The 20,236-nt window shown below is 40.4% G+C and overlaps 4 protein-coding genes across 8 annotated transcripts; 3 read left to right on the plus strand and 1 right to left on the minus strand.

Annotated features, from left to right (window-relative positions):
- The first annotated feature begins 79 nt into the window (after positions 1-79).
- Positions 80-2,348, plus strand: LOC103434231 (putative F-box protein PP2-B12). The gene is made up of 3 exons (XM_008372550.4): positions 80-557; positions 1,185-1,303; positions 1,454-2,348. The coding sequence occupies exons 1-3, from the start codon at positions 201-203 to the stop codon at positions 1,962-1,964; spliced, it is 987 nt and encodes a 328-aa protein (XP_008370772.3). The 5' UTR covers positions 80-200; the 3' UTR covers positions 1,965-2,348.
- Positions 2,349-3,313: 965 nt separating this feature from the next.
- Positions 3,314-6,780, plus strand: LOC103434232 (uncharacterized). Of its 5 annotated transcripts, none has more exons than XM_008372551.4 (3): positions 3,314-3,527; positions 4,467-4,599; positions 4,734-6,780. In XM_008372551.4, exon 3 carries the CDS (start codon positions 4,830-4,832, stop codon positions 6,618-6,620), a length of 1,791 nt encoding a protein of 596 aa, XP_008370773.3. In that variant the 5' UTR covers positions 3,314-3,527; positions 4,467-4,599; positions 4,734-4,829; the 3' UTR covers positions 6,621-6,780. The 5 variants fall into 5 exon arrangements, with proteins under 5 accessions (XP_008370773.3, XP_008370777.3, XP_008370774.3 ...); XM_008372552.4 differs by having other exon boundaries at positions 3,389-3,527; positions 4,729-6,780; XM_008372554.4 differs by having other exon boundaries at positions 3,389-3,527; positions 4,756-6,780.
- A 238-nt stretch (positions 6,781-7,018) lies between these two features.
- Positions 7,019-10,677, minus strand: LOC103434233 (tryptophan--tRNA ligase, cytoplasmic-like). Its single transcript, XM_008372556.4, has 12 exons — positions 10,309-10,677; positions 10,089-10,208; positions 9,719-9,904; positions 9,253-9,304; positions 9,086-9,151; positions 8,573-8,659; positions 8,294-8,386; positions 8,117-8,197; positions 7,929-8,000; positions 7,624-7,692; positions 7,431-7,541; positions 7,019-7,290 (listed from the first exon to the last, which is right to left on the minus strand). The coding sequence occupies exons 1-12, from the start codon at positions 10,533-10,535 to the stop codon at positions 7,240-7,242; spliced, it is 1,215 nt and encodes a 404-aa protein (XP_008370778.3). The 5' UTR covers positions 10,536-10,677; the 3' UTR covers positions 7,019-7,239.
- A 1,869-nt stretch (positions 10,678-12,546) lies between these two features.
- LOC103434235 (small ubiquitin-related modifier 5-like) lies at positions 12,547-19,371 on the plus strand. The gene is made up of 3 exons (XM_070820083.1): positions 12,547-12,684; positions 18,110-18,154; positions 18,812-19,371. The coding sequence occupies exons 1-3, from the start codon at positions 12,676-12,678 to the stop codon at positions 19,151-19,153; spliced, it is 396 nt and encodes a 131-aa protein (XP_070676184.1). The 5' UTR covers positions 12,547-12,675; the 3' UTR covers positions 19,154-19,371.
- Positions 19,372-20,236: the final 865 nt, after the last annotated feature.

A 20,236-nucleotide genomic window follows, 5' to 3' on the forward strand; every position in this document is an offset into this window, starting at 1 on the left:
TTCTAATGTTTTTTTTTTTTTTTGTGGTATATAAGAAGGGTCCAGAGGATCCTGACACCTTTTGACAGCGGGAGAGAGACTTAACGGCTAAGCATTCCTCTCTCTATAAATACACAACCGCGCCACAGCAACCAGAAAACATACGAAGGCAAATTACAACGTTTTTTCCATTGTCCGAGGAACCCATTTAAATCGCAAAAATGTTCAAGTTCTTCTTAGGCGGTGGCGGAAACCAGGAGAAAACAGATGATGTCGGTGGCGGCGGAGGCGACCCCATGGATCTGCAGGCCTTGCCGGAGGGATGCATAGCCACCGTTGTCTCGCTGACCACGCCTCGGGACGCGGGCACAATGTCGTCGGTTTCGAGGAGTTTCAGGTCGGCCGCCGAATCCGACGCTGTTTGGGACAAGTTCCTTCCCCCCGAGATCCACACTATCATGTCCTCCTCGTCACCCTCACAGCCGCCGCTTGTGTCTCCCTCCTTCACCTCCAAAACCAAGAAGGAGCTTTTCCTCGCTGTGTGCGACAACCCTGTTCTCATTGAACAGGGCAAGTTGGTAACTTTACTACCTTTCTCCTTTTCTTTTGTGGGATTTATTTGTTTATTTTAGTTGTGGATTAGTGTACTATTTCACTGATGTGATAGACATTTAGTTGATATGGATTTGTCGGGAAATTTCCGTACTGGAAAGTACAAAGTTTGGAACTTTGGGGGCCGGCAAGATCATAGGTTTTGTTGTTGGCCGAGGAGAGGGTGAGTAGGCGGTGGGACCAAATATTTTGTGTACATTTGGTGATGTGAATATTTATGAGATGTGACAAAAATAAAGAAGGAAAAATATTGACAAAATTGTGATGACATATATGAGATATCATGTCCATTTGTTTTGTACTTCGTAGTTTAAAAGTTGTCTAAGCAATTTTGGTACTTGTTTTATTTTCCGTTACTACATGATGAATCATAAATTATTAAGTTTGAAGTGCAGATGGTTGAGATAATAGTGTTCAAATTGTTAGTGTTCAATTCTTTTTAGCATTAGAGGAAGTAAGATAGAAGGGTTGAATAACTGAGTTAGAAATTCGAATGCGTTCTATTGTTTCCGGTTTTTTTGTTTGTTTTTCAAAAGCGTTTTCTATTTCGCACTGTTCTAAGATCCCGAGTTGTAATTGGAATGATAATGCAGAGCTTTTCGCTGGACAAATGGAGTGGGAAGAAATGCTATATGATCGCTGCAAGGGCCCTTTCGATTGTTTGGGCTGACACTCCTCACTACTGGAGATGGATTTCTGTCCCCGACTCGAGGTCTCTTAAAATTTTCTTCTTTTCGTTTAAAGAAATTGTTATCAACATTTTGAAATAGTCATCCGTTCTGCACCCATTCCTCGTGATTGAGGACTGTAGATAATTTCCATGCTTTTGTTACATAAACTCTCTGTTATTGTAAACAAACAGGTTTGAGGAGGTGGCGGAGCTTATTAGTGTGTGCTGGCTTGAAATCCGTGGCAAAATTGGGACACGGATGCTGTCCCCATCCACCCTTTACAAAGCTTTTCTTGTATTCAAGTCAATTGCAGGGGCTCATGGATTTGAGAACCAACCTGTGGAGGTCACAGTGGGTTTAATTGGGCAGGAGCCCACGAAACATGTGGTGTTTCTGGACGTGCAGAGAGGCCAAACCCAAGGCCAGGGCTACCACGTTGCCGGGCCTTGGCATATTGGCCTCTTCAACCGCAGACACATTCCCGGCCTCCAGTCGCTCCAGTCGTTCCAGCCAAGGGAGATCAACGAGGCCCAGTACCCGAAAGAGCGGAACGACGGGTGGCTGGAGATAGAGATGGGGGAGTTCTTCTGTGAAGGGGGTGAAGGTGGGGAGTTGGAGATGACTTGCATGGAGGTTAGGGGTGGACAGTGGAAGGGTGGCCTCATTTTTCAAGGGATTGAGGTCAGGCCTAAAAGGATGTAGAAATCAAGTGGCGGTAGGGTAATATTGTCCTTTTGAATTCAAAATATTATAAAATTGAGCTACGGTAGTTCAGATTAAAAACGGATGAAATATCCACACTGTATTTTACTTCTCATACATCTTTTTAATTTTCGGTCGTCGAATCAAATGAATTGAAGAAGATCAATGGACAGAAATTACCAAGGGAGGTGTGAGAAGTAAAATGAAGTATGTGGATAACACACCCCGATTAAAAAGTGTTTGCCTTTTTATCTTTTTTTTTTTTTGCATTTGGAAAATGTCGCAATTGAAACGTGTCAATGTCATGGTCAATTGCTAGCTTTGTTGTACTTGTAGCTTTGTGTTGGTACTATAGAAATACAAAGCAATCGGTACCATAGAAAAGTCAAAGACTTGTGAAGATTGAGTTTGGTTTTTATGTTTAGTTTGGTGAAGGAAATTATTATTTAACCATAAAGAAACTGATTTACATACAAAAAACCAAAAAACAAAGAAACATAAACAAGCAAAAAAGGGGTCAAATCAAACCAACCAACAAGAGCCCAGCCAAATAGTAAAAGCTCAAAAATAAAGAAACACACAACCGAGAAATCTGATGGTGTTGCCTCCACTGGAACAGTGCATTTCGATCTGCACAATCCACGCTTATCACTTGACATTACTTGGAACGCTGAAAATAAAGATAACCAGCAATTGAAATAATTGAGTCGGCTATCAAGAAAAAGAAGCCCATGGAAAATCACGAGCAATAGTGCCAGACACAATAGACATCAGAAGGTGGTGGTGCTAGGAACACTTGAGACGGTTGAAGAACTAGAATTCTATGCACCATCTTGTGAGAAAGTATGACTGAAAAACGAAGCTTAGATGAGCGAAATCGAAACTCAAATGAACAAGATGAAGGGAGACCAGTAAGGTAAGAAGAGGATGACATATCAAGGAGGAGGGAAAGTGAGTAGCAGAAAAGGGGAAAAGAATAGACAAGAAGAAGGGGAAATTGGCAACCGACCCCAGCCAAAGCTAGAGTCGGCACCACTGATAAAGTGAGGGTATTTTGTCCAATCAGCCTCTCTACTTGTTTTTCTATTTAACGGAGAATCTTCATGCAATAACCAAAATGATTAACTATGGACAAACTTAGGAACTACTTTTATCGATTTTCAATATTAGATACTAAAATGAGGAGTTATGTCAATTTTAAGGACCATTTTAACTAAAAACCTACATTTTTAAAGAAAAAAAAAATTGAAATTACATCTTTTCCACGACCTTTCATGGTGTATCGGGATTGGAGAGAATATTTATTTTGAACACTAATGGGACCTGAGTTTTTTATTTCAAAGATATTCAAGTTTATTGAAGTGAAATTTTTCTCTGTATTTATTTATTTTTAATATAAACGATAAAAACTTTTTGTAAAATCCAAAACGCAAAAAAAAAAAAAAAAAGTTTTGGTCTATCTCCTCTCGAATTGCCAGACTCCAGCTTAGAGATCGAAGAAGACCCAAAAGCGGAAAAAAGCACTTTCAGCAGAACGCAGCTTCTCGCTCTCACCCCCACCAGGTTCTCCATTTCTTCCTCCCTTTCCTTCTCTAGTTTTTCTATTTTAATCTCACATAATTTGATATTTATATTCCACCATATCCCACAAAAGAACCACTCACTTCAAATTAGAAATCAAAGCACAAGTTGTTGACTTTAATCGTTCTGTGCAATGATTGTTGAAAAGGAGAAGAACCCACTTCGTAAAAGTGCTTATATGAAAAGCCTTTTGGGTATTGGGATTGATTAGTGTTTGGATCCGCCGCTCTGAGATTCCCAAATTGTCGTTTGGAAAAAAAGTTTGGGAATTTCTGGTTGTTGATTGTTGTTGTTGTAAAATTTCAAGTTCTGGGTTTGAGTTGGGAATAATTTTGGGGGCAGAATGCTCTATTTTGATTTAATGGGTTATCGTTGATTAAGTTTATAGTGTTGTAAGTAATCACCAGTTTGTCAGTGACTCAAATGGCCACATTGACTGTTCCGGTGACGTTTGCCTTTTGTGCAGTCGAGTCGGGTCTTAGGGTTCATCAAATTCAATCTACATTCTGTTGGATAAGACTGTTCTTAAGCTGTGCTTTTCGGTTTCTGTTTTTGCCGTCAGTCTGAGGATGATGGGATGAGAAATTGTGTGTAGCAGTGAGAAATGTGCGAGGTCTTACAGCTACTAGGTAGTTTAACCGTGTTATCCGTAGATTATGTGGCAAATGAAAATTGAGTCTGCTATTGGAGCAAGAGTGATATGGAGTTTTAGTACAGTTGATTGCATAAAAATGGTGTACCCCTGATTTGAATGGCTTGTTGCATGTGGCTCGAACGCAAGTAATCTTAATACCGGTAGATCCAAAGTTTCAAAATTGGGCCGATAAGTGAATTTTTCCGTGTCTTCAAAATTTGTTCAATAGTTGATACCATTTATTAATAAAATTGCTCATGGTATTTTTTTGTTTTTTTGTTTCATAGGTGTGGTAATAATGTTTCTATCCTTGTAAAGATATAATTCATCAACACCACAGGGTCAAAGAATATACCTTGAAATGCTCTTATCCTATATCACAACTGCCCTTCGCTTATGATTATTGATTAGTTAGGACAGGTATGATTCCTTCCATTTGGGTCTCCTGTTGATCAGTTATGCGCACACACATGCACGCACAGAAAAATGCTGCTTCCTTGTTCTTGTGTTCCTATGCTGTATCCATATATGACGGGAGGTCTCATGTAGTGCAGTGTTTACAATACACCCTTTCAGAAGAATTATCAATTTGTGTCGGGATGAGGGGAACGGTTAGAATCATGTAACACTTCTGCTACTGTCGTGGATACATGGAAGATCATTCTTTAGCTGTGCAGAACAATTCTCTTGCATTGACAGAATATGCTTTAGACTTGGCTATTGGGCAAGAATTTCCTGACGTTGAAACATGCAGAAGAAGATTGAAGAACATTGCTCTAGTACAACATTTTGATCTTCGTATAGTGAAATCAGATCGCAGCCGGTTTATAGCCAAGTGCTCCAAAGAAGGTTGCCCATGGCGTGTCCATGTGGCAAAATGTCCCGGAGTTCCAACCTTTACAGTAAGAACCCTGCATGGTGAGCATACCTGTGAAGGAGTTCTCAACCTTCATCATCAGCAAGCATCAGTAGGTTGGGTTGCTAGGTCTGTAGAATCACGGGTTCGGGATAACCCACGGTATAAACCAAAAGAGATCCTGCAAGATATCCGCGATCAGCATGGAGTTGCTGTTTCTTACATGCAAGCTTGGCGTGGCAAGGAGCGTAGCATGGCAGCACTTCATGGAACTTTTGAAGAAGGGTATCGGCTTCTTCCTGCATACTGTGAGCAAATAAAGAAAACCAACCCTGGAAGCATCGCTTCAGTTTTTACCACTGGACAAGAAAATTGCTTCCACCGTCTCTTCATTTCTTACCGTGCATCAATATATGGGTTTATACATGCTTGCAGGCCACTTTTGGAAATTGATAGATCACACCTCAAAGGCAAATACTTGGGTTCCTTACTTTGTGCTGCAGCTGTTGATGCTGATGATACATTATTTCCTCTGGCAATAGCTATCGTTGATGTGGAAAGCGACGAAAATTGGATGTGGTTTATGTCAGAATTGCGAAAGCTTCTTGGAGTAAACACTGACAACATGCCTAGACTAACAATACTCTCTGAAAGACAAAGGGGTGTTGTAGAGGCAGTGGAAACCCATTTTCCTAGTGCCTTCCATGGTTTTTGTCTGCGTTATGTTAGTGAAATTTTTCGTGATACGTTTAAGAATGCGAAGTTGGTGAATATCTTCTGGAATGCTGTTTATGCTCTCACTGCAGTTGAATTTGACAGCAAGATTGCAGAGATGGCAGAGATCTCGCAAGACGTGATTCCATGGTTTCAACACTTCCCTCCCCAACTTTGGGCTGTAGCATATTTTGAAGGAGTGCGGTATGGCCATTTTACTCTCGGTGTTACGGAGTTGTTGTATAATTGGGCTCTTGAATGCCATGAGCTCCCTATTGTGCAAATGATGGAGCATATTCGTGATCAGTTATCATCGTGGTATAATGACCGCCGGGATATGGGAATGAGGTGGACGTCAATTTTAGTACCATCTGCTGAGAAGCGGATTCTAGAGGCAATGGCTGATGCTCGATGCTATCAAGTACTTCGTGCAAATGAAGTTGAATTTGAGATTGTGTCTACTGAGCGGACAAACATTGTGGATATACAAACTCGTGTTTGCTCTTGTCGCCGTTGGCATATATATGGTCTACCTTGTGCACATGCTGCTGCTGCACTTATGTCTTGTGGACACAATGTCCATTTGTTTGCTGAGCCTTACTTCACAGTAGCAAGTTACCGAGAGACCTATTCGCAGATGATTCATCCCATTCCGGATAAGAGCTTATGGAAGGAGCCAGGCGACGGAACAGAGGGTGGAAGCACCAATGTTGATATCATGATACGCCCACCCAAGACTCGGCGGCCACCTGGAAGACCCAAGAAGAAGGTCCTTCGAGTAGAAAACTTCAAGAGGCCGAAGAGGGTGGTTCAATGCGGTCGCTGTCATATGTTAGGGCATTCTCAAAAGAAATGTGCCTTGCCACATTGACCTGAATTAAACTGTTTAAAATCGTTCTTACCCCTTAGATTTCGGTTCCTTTTTTCCCTTTCATTGTTCAAAAACGCAGTAGAACAGTTGTGTGCAAGTAATGTTAATGTATGTTTTAATTTAACTACGTCAGTTGCCAAATAAGGATTCGGTTTTTTCTTTTCCTTTTGCACATTCAATCTCTTTATCCTGTTAGATCGTATCATAATTGTCCGGCGATTCGCATCTCTCAGTTCTATCGGCATAAACTTCCGGTGATTGCTAAACGCTGCAACTTCATTGCATCTTCGTTCTGTTTAACTGTGTTCGCTCATACAGATTCTGCAATCAACAACTCTGTTTCAACCTTGCAAAAGATGATATGAACAAACAGCCATCATCGAAAAATATCGTACAAATGCAAACTTAAAACCATTGTATTCAGCTCAAATGGAGTTCGAGTTCACGCGACTGTTACAGAAAACAGGTGTATCTGTGTCGACTACCATCCCAATTTCTATTGTATTTGAGCATCAATAATCGAAAAATGATTAAATCTCGATTTAGTAAGAGTTGAATGCTAAGCTGCAATTTGAGAAGTGATTATCCGATGTGCGTGTAAAGCTTCTTAGCCTCGACTTTAGCTGAACATATTCGGTAGAGGCCTCACTGCCATAAATGCGTCCACCATCTGCAGCATATGCAAAAACATTTCCGTAAGTCCTGAGCATATGGTTCAAAATGTTTGCTTTCAGGGATCAAGCACCACGCTTTCATCGTCAACAAATAACTTACAGAACAGCCAATTGTCTAAAAATGCTAGAAGCTTACCTCATCAGTCACAGCAGCCCTAGCCCTACGATGTCTTTCTACCATTCCGGTTAAAACTTCAACAAGAAGTTGCTTCACTTCACCTGTTAGCATGTGTCCGGAACCATACTCCTAATAACAACCCCAAGTGAATTAGCAAAAAGAATATGTTGACAAAGAAAACAAATAAGTTCACTAGGGCAATCAGTCTCACCTTCCGTATCTCATTGAGTTTATCATCGTCGTCTAGGAAAAAGCTTAGATATTTGAATGGAATATCTACCTGAATAATTTCCAGAAGATAAATTAATTCCTCAATAAGTTACAAGGCACCAAAAGAAATCTCATAACATATGAAATCAAATTGGCATGTAAATTGTAGACTGGTAAGCAAAATTTGTCTTCTTGCTCGGACAATCTAACGAGGAAATAAGGTAGCACATCCAGCAACAAATAACACTGTCATGCCAGTCGGGGAGGGCCCATTTCTATTACTAACATGCGAGACAATCCAAATACCTCGAGATTTGCTCCAAGCTCTCTATGTTTCTCTACCGAATCTTGTCCACCAGAAAATGCATACCTGTTTATCTGCATATCGCACAAGTTCTTTGTTTTAGGTTAATCTTGAAGAGTTTTGGACCGTTTGGATTGTGATTTCAGGTAGAAGATTGGCACTGTGAGACTACGGCCACATAAATGCAAACCTTGTTCTTAATTTCCTTTGCAGCATCAGTTACATATATGGCCGAATTTGGATCACTAGCCGACATTTTTCCTGTCTCTCCCTGCAAGTATCCACATTCCAGAAAAGGTATCAGAAATCAGATCATAGGCTACTAACAGTAGAAAATAAGTTTTATGTGCCAAAATCATAGAAGTACCTGCAGGGCAGGGAAGAAAGAAGACTCAATCAATGCAGGCTTGTGATATCCAATTCGTGGAGCAACATCTCGTGTCATTCTAAAATAAGGATCCTTGACAAATCACAAACAAATAAACCATGGTATTAGAAAATAAACAAAAGAAAGAAAAACAACGTTAAATCAAATGCACTAGCACACAAAGTTACTAGAACTATTTTATACTCTGAAAAGGTGCTGCATTTAGCCAAGGGGAAAAACACGTATATCATAGCTGAGAATTATCCATATCATGCATACCTGGTCAATTGCACAAGGTATTAAGCAACGAAGATTGTCTTGGCCAGAGAAGAGATGAGGAAATGAACTTGGAAATGAGGGAACTGCCTGCATTAAAACACGACCATATTGGATCTCCTTAATATGTATCACAGCACATGTTGCATCCATGTGTCATCTTACATAGTCACACAATCGATACAGAACATCAAACTGAAGGTTTCAGAAAAGTCAATATTCTTGGTGGAGCGACTTGGACTAAGCAATGCTTTGTTTTCTTTATATGATGGAAAGTATGAAAGATGTTCACTGGTGAAAAAATTGTACAGTTGACTGGAGCAAGTCAACAATAAGAGCTCATAGGAAAGAATAAGCACTTATGAACTAAATCAAACTTACAGGAGGTGAGGTTTCAGGGAAGATATTAAAAGGAAAACAGATATAAGCTTCAGTCAATTTGTGGAGCTAGTCAGCAACAACTAACTAAAATTTCATAATTCTTCACGTGATAAGCAGCGTAGCCAAGGAAAATACCTGTACAGGTGGAAAACTAACTTTTCCTATGTGATCTTCTCCAGTGAAACCAAAGATACCAACAACCTGAATATTAAATCCAAAACTCATAAAATTATTACAAAAACTCAAACAAAGAGGTAGACAAAGAAAATATTTCGCCATGGGGGGAAACGATTGTTAATCACCTTATTATATGTGACACACTTTCCAACCTTCACCATGTTCTTGTAGAAGGCACTGCAGAGGAAATTAGACATAAAATCAGTAAGCAAGTGATACAACACGTGCACACACACACACACACAACATATTCATGATAGAATCAAGCCCTGTTAGGTTTGAAACTAAAAAGCTTCCTAATTATCGTAGCTTGTCAAGCAGTTTGCGGCCAACTAAATCATCAAGGGCATCCCATTCTGGTTCAAGAAAAATGGGACCTCATGTGAGTGTCAATCAATTTCAACCCAAAAAAGGGCTTCGATAAGATTATAAAATCTCAAACCCCTCCGACATGGGCAGAGAAGCAAATAGCTTAGTAATCCACTAAATCCATTGATCAAAACGGAAGCATAAACTCACATACATAACAAGTATCAACATGAAGTAATATTAACTTCATAATGGAGTTAAGCCTACATATCTGATACTTACCCACCAACAAAATCAAAATCGGAGAAGATGAAGGTTTTTGATATGTCAAAACCACAAGCAATAATGTCTTTAGCATTCTCCCTGGCAAGTCTCTGGCTCTCTTCCACAGTCAGATTTTTCCACATGCACTTCTCATCATCGGTAAGTTGTACAACAAGAGGAACCTTGAAGACATCTTGCAAATATCTGCACAAAGCTTTCAATTCATAAACCCTTAAAAAATTTACTTCATATCAACAAGCGACCAATCGCCAAATCCAACATAATGCACACAGATACTAAAGATCACACTCACGAAAACCCGAAAAGATAAGAAGTTTCATAAAAGACCAACATCAGATAATCAGATAGCAGTGCAGGGGGAGCTTACTTAGTGAACATGAAGGGGATAAGATGCCCCAAATGCAAAGCTTCGGAGGAAGGTCCTCTTCCTGTGTACAAATAGAACTTGTCTCCTCTCTCGTAGGCATCCAGAATCTCATTCAAGTCCCTGCATTACACATAAATTCGAAATTCGACCCCCAATTCAATTTTTTGCAAAACTTTCAGAAAAAAAAATGTAAACTTGAGAGAGAGAGAGAGAAAGCGACCTGTGGGCAAAGAAGACGCCACGGCGGAGGAAGACGTGGGGAGGACGGCCGGTGAGGCGGTGGATGCGATCCACGAGCTGCTGGTCGATTCTCTGGCAGCCGAACTGGTCGATGAGCTTGTCGTAGTCGATTTTCCCGCCACCCTTGGCCGACACCGTCCATGGATTCACTACCTGCTCCTCCTCTTGCTGCTGTCCTGGTTCTGCCTCTCCCACTCTCTCCTCCATCGTCACTCTCTCTCCGTCGTCCGCTCACTATCTCTGTAAAAATCGGCGGCGTCTTCTTCCTTTCTTCTTCTTCGGAGGGTATCTCCACGTACTGTAGGCTTATTTGTTTATGTGCCCTGTATTATTACGAAAATTCCACTTTCCTCTCTCTAAAATTTCAATTGTGCGCCTTGGCCCCAAGTACTTTCATTTTGTGCCCTATCTCATTGCATCGAGAGATTTTTTTAGTGTAACCGGAATATAAAAGAATATATCGCGTTATTGTATAAGTGAAGTCACTAAAAATTTATACTTTACATATGTGACATATCAACTATTTCGTTTACTTGTATTATAACACGTGGTATATCATTTTGTATTCCGAACACACATAAAAATTTCTCCATTCTCTCATCTTGATTGAGAAAGTCGTTAACTTAATTGATGTGAAATGGGATAGACAAAGCACAAATGTACATGAGGCGGTAACCTCTCACAATTACAAATTCAAAGGCGAAAGTGAAACTTTCAATAATGCAAGAACCACGTCAATTCGATTATGAAATCAGAATTGATATCCATTTTGAAAACTTTTTAAATTATTTTCGAAAACATTTGTTTATGTTTTGGTTAAGCCGAAAATTAAGTCTGGGTGTGGAGCTAAAATTTAGGTCGGACTTGGTATTTTCTTTATTTTACCTATAATTTCACAACATCTAAGTTAATAATTTTTGTGACGAACTTGACAATGGAGTAACTTTATAAATAAAATGAACGATTTTTGGTAATTTAGATACATCATCACACTAGGCATATTGACACAATTGCAAGTTCAGGGGAAAATGTAAAGTTACCATAGCACAAGGGGCATACAAACAAAAAGGTCTATTAAGTTATTCACCAAGACGGCGTCGTCTTGGCCGGCACATTCAATAGAGGGCCCTATTTTGCTTGAATTGAACCCTAATTTGCAATAAAAAAAACCCCCTTTTGATTCAAACTCCAATGACGAACAACGAAGATCCGCAATCGCAATCGACGAAGAAAACCAGAGAGTTGCCGAATCTGTCGGAGTGCCATTGTTGCCACCTGAGAGTCGACATTGCCAACGCCAGCGCCAAGAGCAAGCTTCACATCCTCTACAGCGAGTGGCGCGTCGTCCTCCTCTGCAAGAAATGCCTCTCGCGGGTCGAGTCATCGGAGCTCTGCTCCTACTGCTTCGCCGCCACGTCGCCGTCGCAGTCGCAGGAAGACTCCTTCACTTGCTGCCAGTGTAACCGGAGAGTACACAGGCATTGCGATTCTGAGTATCGAGGGATTGCGCTGTTGTCTCAGGATTCTTGCTTGGCGGTGGAGGTTGGGGTTTGCGCCGATTGCTGGCTGCCGGAGTCGCTGGCGCGGTGGAGAGGGGTTATGAGGAGTCAGAAGGCGCGAAGAGGTGGAAAGGGGAGAGCTTGTTTGGGATTGGGGAAATATAGGGTTTCGGCCGTGCTGGATGGCAGGACAATTTGTGATGTGTCTGGTGCTGAAGAGGGCTCAAAGGATGCGGCTTTCGATGTCGATGTGGATGACGATGATGATGATGATAGTGGGCATTTGGCTGCCATGAATAGCTCTGCTAAGAAGCTGTGTTCGCCAAATTTGAGTGTGTGTGTTTGTGATTCGTCGACTGGTGTTGGTTGTTTGAAGCTGGATATCGAAGAGGAGAATGAGGACGATGATGGGCTGTTGATCGAAGGACAAGGGAGCAGCTCCAATGGCGTTGATGCTCTCAATAAACAAGAGCCAGATGAATGTGTGTGTGTTACAACGCCGAAAGACAAAAGGCGCAATTCTAAACTTGATCCTTTTTACTTCAAGTACAGGAAAAGGAGCATGGTTAATCAGTCTGTGGTAACATATAAGAGAAGGCCCAAAAAGCTCAATCCTTGTTCTATGTTAACATATAAGAGAAGGAGACCCAAAAGCCACCTCTTTGCTTGTTATATGTTAACATATAAGAGAAGGAGACCCACAATCCTATATGATCGTTCATCTTGAGACCGATACTGAATCTTCGAGTTGAGTGTCTGGAGATCACATGGCTTTATTGTAGAAGAAGTGGCTCGCCCCCATTGAAATGAAGTGACCGAGCTCGGCCATGGCGTGATACTGAATCTTGATGTTACAGGTAGGAGAAAACATCCTCCATTTTGTATGCTTCCATTATGATTTTCAGTATATTTTGTGGCACAGTATGATTCTTCATGTAGTATGATTCAGTTCAGATATCATATTGTGTTCTCGGGCAAGAGTTTCTTCCAATTTGGGTGGTAGTGATAAAGATAAGATAGTTCAAGAGTCTAGATTTACAAGTTCACCATTGCTTTAGTTTTTTCCAGAAAACAATCAATTATTTTGATTTCTGATTAAAGAAAAACTTCAGTATTTGTAAGGTAATTAATTGACGCGATAATGCCAATTAGCAAGAGGTAAGTTTGCAAGATGGAAAGATGATCTCTTGTCAATTGCGGGGAAATATAACTAAACTATCTTGCCGTGTTATCTCTTGTTTCTAAGTGCTCAAATAAGTTGACAAGTAATCTTAGCACCCTATCTTCTAATAATTTCGAGGGTAAAGAAGCCGTTATTCTCTTTAAGAACGTTGAATTGTAGACCTTTATCGAAGTGTGTACATTTTAGGATATCAGAAACCCCTTGCATTCTAAAAAACATTAATGCCTTGAAAAGGTTTTCTGTGTTGGTCTAAGCTAAGTATTCAGACTGTTTTTTCGATGGATTGCATCTAGTGATATAAATTTCAAATGCATTGGTGAATGGTGGTTGGGCTCGGAAGGTAGAGATTTTCAAACTCATCTGTTTGGAAACGTATATGGGAACCTCATCAAAGTTCATTTCCAAAGTATTGGTTGGCCTGTAGAAAACAAAACATTCATTAATTTAGGTTTATCTATTTTCCTGTTTTCAATCTGATTTAGGAAAATCAACGATCACGTTGATTGAACACTATAAGTATGTCATCGTTCCTGTAATAAAATTTAGAAGGAACAGGCTTCTCTGGATGGAAGGTACGTTTTCAGTTAAGTCCTTACTTGGATTCTTTCCGGAATGAGAACTGATGACATTCTTCCTTAGTAATAAGAAAACGTAGCATTTTTCGTTGTAGTTAACTAATCATTAATCCCTTTGTGTGCTCTAACAACCTGGGGAGAGTTCCATTATTCATTTCTTTCAATACCACTGTACTAACACCTATTCTAATTTACGATAATTCTATTATACTTTGGTGTATGACATGTACAATATAGATATATGGTTGGATGTGCGGTTAAAGATCCAACGGCCAAGGACCCCCTTTAGTTTATTGGTAAAGTGGTAATTACAATGTGATCCCCCTTCTGCCTTGTGGATTGTGTAATTCCCTCTTTTGTGGTGAAAGATAGTACTAGGTTGTAATAACTGGACGTCTTTTCTTTCATTTAGTAGTGCAGGCTGCCGCAGCTGCAGCCTGCAGCAGAGCAGGAGATGGTGGCAGTAAACAAAGTTGGCGGGAAAACCAAGCCAATTTAAATTAATTTACCAATTTACCAAAGCACATGGGTAAAATAATCATCGGCTGTTTCTGTGTTTTTAATGGGAATTATGGATGATCACATACAATACAAGTTAAAACTGTCATCGCTAAGTTAACTCTCGGCCGCTCTCAATGTCAAGAACAAGAATCGCCGGCCGTCAGGCGTGTTATTTTTTTGAGACCGGTTGGTAGAGAAAGGATAATGTGGGTCGAAGAAGAGTTTTGAGTAGGGTATAGTGCTTGGCCATCAAGCTAATCATCGATCAGAATGTTTTACTCAAATTTCTCTAACGTGGGTAGAAATAGGAAGGTCATTTTAATATTTTTTTTAGTTTCTCAATTCTCACACCTCCTTTTGTTTTTGGCCATCAGATGGAATAAGTCAAACATAATCAACGGACATGATTAAACATGCGTGTGAGAGGCTAAAAAAATGTGTGTTTTTATCATTTGCATATTTTATTAAACTTGTCACTTTTAAATAATAAGGGTAGTGCAATTCACACTTATTTTTACTTATCATTTTAATATTTTTTTTAGTTTCTCAATTCTCACACCTCCTTTTGTTTTTGGCCATCAGATGGAATAAGTCAAACATAATCAACGGACATGATTAAATATGCGTGTGAGAGGCTAAAAAAATGTGTGTTTTTATCATTTGCATATTTTATTAAACTTGTCACTTTTAAATAATAAGGGTAGTGCAATTCACACTTATTTTTACTTATCACACATTTTTAATTTCGATCGTCAGATCGAATGAATAAAGAAGATCAATGATAAAAAATTAATAAGAGTATGTGAAATATAAAAATAAGTGTGAATAACACTATTCTTAATTAATTCAACTACCAAGCAACTTTCACTCGAAAAAGAAAAAAAACACCAGTTAATTGACTAGAGGACAAGAAATTTGATTTCCTCTCTCTCTCTCTCTCTCTCTCTCTCTCTCTCTCTCTCTCTCTCTCCCCCTCCTCCAGAATGCAGCAGAGATAACACGCAGGATTGATGACTAAAAAGGAAATATTTGGTACTACTTGAACAAATTAGACCATCAAAACAAAAGCTCACACAACAAAAGGGAAAAATGATGGGCAGGAAGGATCAATAATTTTTGCAGAAAGCAGCTGAGAGGCTGAGAGATATATACATTTTCCCACTTCAAAAACTTGAAAGCTCACTCTCTTACTCTCCTCTGGAAAAAAAAAAAAGGTTATCATTTTTTGCTGTGTTTTTTAAAATTTGTGCTTTCTTCAAACTTCCCACACGCAACAATAACTCATGGGTACCACAGATCACTTTGCCAAAGTTCTCTGCCAAAGTTGAGCACGTGAAGCTTGCAGCTCCCACTACATCGCTCTGACCAAGAAAGGTAAAAGAATAGCAAAGAAACAGCACTAACAAAGTTTAGACACATAAATTTTGAAGGTCTAGCTACCATATTATTACCCACAAGGGTAAAGGAACAATACCACTGCTGGATAATTGGAAAGTCCCTGTGTGTCAACCTCTGTGCTTCGTGGCAAGGTAGACTAGCAAACATGCCCAACCTTTACTCACATTCGAGAAAACAGTCCCAACAAGATTGCTTGCTCCAAAATCGAAGAGGCACCGTCCTCCGAATCTCGAGAGCCAGACTCCCAACATGACTACTTTCTCAAAATCGAAGAGAGGGTAAAGGAACAGTACCATTGCTGGATAATTGGAAAGTCCCTGTGTGTCAACCTTTGTGCTTCGTGGCAAGGTAGACTAGCAAACATGTCCAACCTTTACTCACATTCGAGACAACACTCCCAACAAGATTGCTTGCTCCAAAATCGAAGAGGCACCGCCTTCCGAATCTCGAGAGCCAGACTCCCAACATGATTACTTCCTCAAAAATCGAAGAGACACTGCTCTCCGAATCTCGAGAGTCAGACCCCCAGCATGATTGCTTTCTCAAAAATCGAAGAGGCATCGTTCTCCGAATCTCGAGAGCCAGATACCACAGACCACTTTTTCAAAGTGCTCTGACAGAGTTAAAACATGTGAAACTGGCAGCTCCCACTACCGTGCTATGACCAAGCAGGGTAAAGGAATAGCATTACTACTTGTTGTTAGGGAGACTCCTATATATGTCGACCTCCATCCCCAACGGACAGGCAGACCTGCAAAAATGCTCAACCCTTCATCATATCTGAGAGGGCACTCCCAACAAAGCCTTTCGAAATATTCAGCTTTCTTTCCCCCCGATAATACCTCTGCAAACAAGCTATACTAGAGCAAGAATATCTCATATCATCAGGGTTAAAAGCAAGAGTATCCCATATCATGTTTTTTCTCTGTTTTTTCTTTTGGCCTTGTTTTTACCTGCAAGACAAGGAGAAAGAGAGCAATCAGTCAGCACTTGGAATCAAGCTTCCAGCCAGGAACTGACTGCCTGGAACCCCTTACCTGATTACTTACCTGGCATTGCTCTCGAGTACTCATCTTCATCATCTTATGTTTCCAGGGAAGATTCCGCATCTGCTTGAGGAACAGATAGGGCAAGTGCGAAGGATACAAGGAAGCATGTGGAGACAAGCGTAACAGCACACGTGCCGATACATCCATTACTCTGTCAAAAGCAAAAGTATCCCATATCAGCAGGGTGGAACGTACTCTAGATTTGATGGACTTGTTTTGACCCTCAAATTCTTCAGTCGACCTTATACTCTGGAGGAAACCAGAAAACCCTCCAGCTCAGTTCAAGAATAAGCCTGTGGAAAGTTACTTCTTCAAAAGCAAAAGTATCTCATATCATCTCTTCTCATTTTTCTTCTCTTTATCCTTCATGCTGCTGCAAGATGGGGAGAAGGTGAACAATCAGTCGGAGCTCTGATTGCTTACCTTGTCTGTCACCTCTTTCAGTAGACCCCCTAGCTCGGCGACTTGGGGGACTCCTACTACATGGTTTGTATCGCGCTTGACCAAGCCTGAAACTACAAGTAAGCTTCAAGTGAAATTGATACATTACCTTGTGCATCTCCACCAGTTAAAGATACCATCCCTGGATGGAGGAAGAGTACTTCCAGAGAAGATGCCACATCTACCTATGAGACAGATAAGGCAAGTCAAGACGACACCACACTCCGATACTTAGAAGTTTCGTGATTACGAGATCATTCTCCCACAATATTTCCTAATGTCATTTGTACTAAATCATTCACTCGTACTCACTAAAGGAGAGCTTGAACCTATGTACTTGTGTAAACCCTTCACAATTAATGAGAACTCTTCTATTCCGTGGACGTAGCCAATCTGGGTGAACCACGTACATCTTGTGTTTGCTTTCCTATCTCTATCCATTTATATACTTATCCACACTAATGACCGGAGCAATCTAGCGAAGATCACAAAAAGCGACCGTTTTCGTTACCTAGGATCTATCTTGCAAGAGAACGGAGAATTAGATGGAGATCTCAACCATAGAATACGAGCTGGATGGAAAGAGTGCATCCGGCGTGTTGTGTGACCGTCGTAGGCCACTGAAGCTCAAGGAAAAATTTTATAGGACGGCAATAAGGCCAGCGATGTTGTATGGCAGAGAATGTTGGGTGGTGAAGCATCAACACGTACACAAAATGGGTGTAGCGGAGATGAGGATGCTTCGTGGGATGTGTGGGCACACGAGAAAGGATAAGATTGGGAATGAGGATATCCGAGGTAAAGTAGGAGTAGCCGAAATTGTAGGAAAGATGAGAGAAAATCGGCTCTGGTGATTTGGACATGTGCAAAGAAGGCCGACTGACGCTCCGGTTCGAAGATGTGACTACGGGACAGAGGTTTAGGGCCGAAGGGGTAGAGGAAGACCTAGGAAAACTTTGGAAGAGACTCTAAGAAAAGACTTAGAGTACTTGGATCTAACGGAGGGCATGACACAAAACCGAGCGCAATGGCGTTCTAGGATTCATATAGCCGACCCCACTTAGTGGGAAAAGGCTTTGTTGTTGTTGTTGTTGTATCTTGGTTTGGTGTTTATTGATATCTTTTTTCATGGCAGGAATCTCATTTGGGAGAACACATTCACAGTCATTTCCGCAGAAAGGTAAAAAAAAATTTTGAAAAATTTGGTTTTGGTTTGAGCAAGTTTCTGAATTTGTTGGCTTATTTTAACTTGAAAGTTGAAATCTTTTCTGGGTTTTTGTTGTCGTGGCTGATTATCTTTGTTCCTCTATGGTTCTTCCCTTCCTTCTATCACTTCTGCAGATTGCTGTTCTGTTTTGGTTTATTTTGCTGCTCTGTTTTGTTATGGTGAGTGGATTGGGTTTGTTTTTGGTGATTTTGTGTAGGGGGTTTGGTTTTCATACCAGGAGCTGATTAGGCTAGCACAGAATCAGACCTATTTTTTCGATGCTTTCGATTCAGCATTTTGTATCTAAAATAGGAGTGAAATGGTCTATTCAGGTCCCCATTTGTCCTCAAAATCTCACATGTTTTGGTTGAATTTGAAAGATATCATCTTTAACTGGTTAGGTGTTTGGTTAAATGCTTTCAAAAGATGCTGTCTGACCTTTGTAATGTACACATAAAGCATACATCTTTAAGGTTCGAGCATTATAAATCGTTCAAATTTATGTTAGTGAGTATATACAGATGAGATGTTGATATGGATGGATGTAGCTTTAGCGGCTGCATTAGTTCACAATGTTAATATATCTGTGCTTGATTCATATTTTCTTGATTTTCATTTGCGGTTTTACAGGACACTTGTTTGAACTTTGTGGGAATGGACGATCACGTACCAGCAATCACCAGTGAACCGCTCGTCAGGCTTTCACCTGAGAAAGACGGGGATCCTATGATTCTTCTCAAGGTGCAGAGCCAACAGGGTTCTGTCATCTCCTACATGACCGGTCTCCATATGCATCTTAAACATGCAACTCGAGATTACTGCAGACGTCTAAATGTGAGCTTTGAAGTGACACGTTTCCTCTATGATGGAAGAAGGGTCCAACAAACCGATACCCCTGCAAAGCTCGAGATGGAGGAGGATGATGCTATTGATGCAATGGTGGATATGATTGGTGGCGGAGGAGGCTATTAACTAACTCATCATCTTGTGAAATTTGCCTAGGCTAGATTACAGTCTCTATGCTGCTTGTTTGATGGAGAAAGAAAGACCTCTCTTGTTCATGTTTCATTTCTGTTGGGAAATCTAGATACAATATTTTGGATTCAGCAGATGTGTAGTGAATTTTTGCTTTAGTGTTGTGTTGATGACAATCTGCAACTGGATGAATGTAGTCTTTTGATATTTGACGAGTTGCTTCGGGTTTCGTCTATACTCTCCTTCTATCCATCCCCACCCCCAATCATGATCGTTATTTTTATACAATTGAAACTCAGGACCTCGAGTACAGGGTTGAATGTTCATAACCAGCAAGCCCCTTGCCTATCTGCCACCCCATGTTTGGGTCACTCTTTCATATTGGTTTCTTTTGCTTGGGCCTCTTCGTTTGAGGTTGGTTTGTTAATGTTTCTGGCATGCGGGCTCCTAAACCACTCGAGGTTCTGTGTTTGATATTGATAATTAATTCTTCATTATTCTGATGGTGTGGCCTTGTTTAATAAGTGGTTTCGTTGCATAGGGATGAGTCCGTCACACTAGAACAAAAGAATAAACGAAAACAAATAAGTTTTCTATCGTAAGGTGTTTGAAATCCATAGATAATCTGTGAAATTAAACAGCAGTGGATTTACAAGCAGTGTGGGAATGGATGACGGAGGGCCAACAATCACAAACGAATCCTGCATGAGGCTCTTGTGAAAGAACAAGATCCTATAAAATCTCAAGGTGCAAATACAGCATGAACCTAACTTGTGCTACAAGATCAGTCGAAAACGTGCTGCTCAAGTATGTGATGCGAGATTACTGCAAACGCAAACATCTACTGTACGAAGATGTGCTTTTCTTTTCGATGGAATGTTAGCACTTGCATTTGGAATTTTAACAGTTTAGTACCCGTACTTTGCGAAATCGTGACAATCTGGGTCTGCCGTTAGGTTAATTAATTCACTACAATGAGCATGTTCTATACTTCTATGTGCTTTACTTGTTACATATATCATCTGATCTCTTTTGTTCATGTTTAATTTAATTTCTGTTGGCACATTTTTCTTCTTCGTT

Source organism: Malus domestica, chromosome 04 (genome assembly GCF_042453785.1).
Source record: "Malus domestica chromosome 04, GDT2T_hap1".
Taxonomy (NCBI): domain Eukaryota; kingdom Viridiplantae; phylum Streptophyta; class Magnoliopsida; order Rosales; family Rosaceae; genus Malus; species Malus domestica.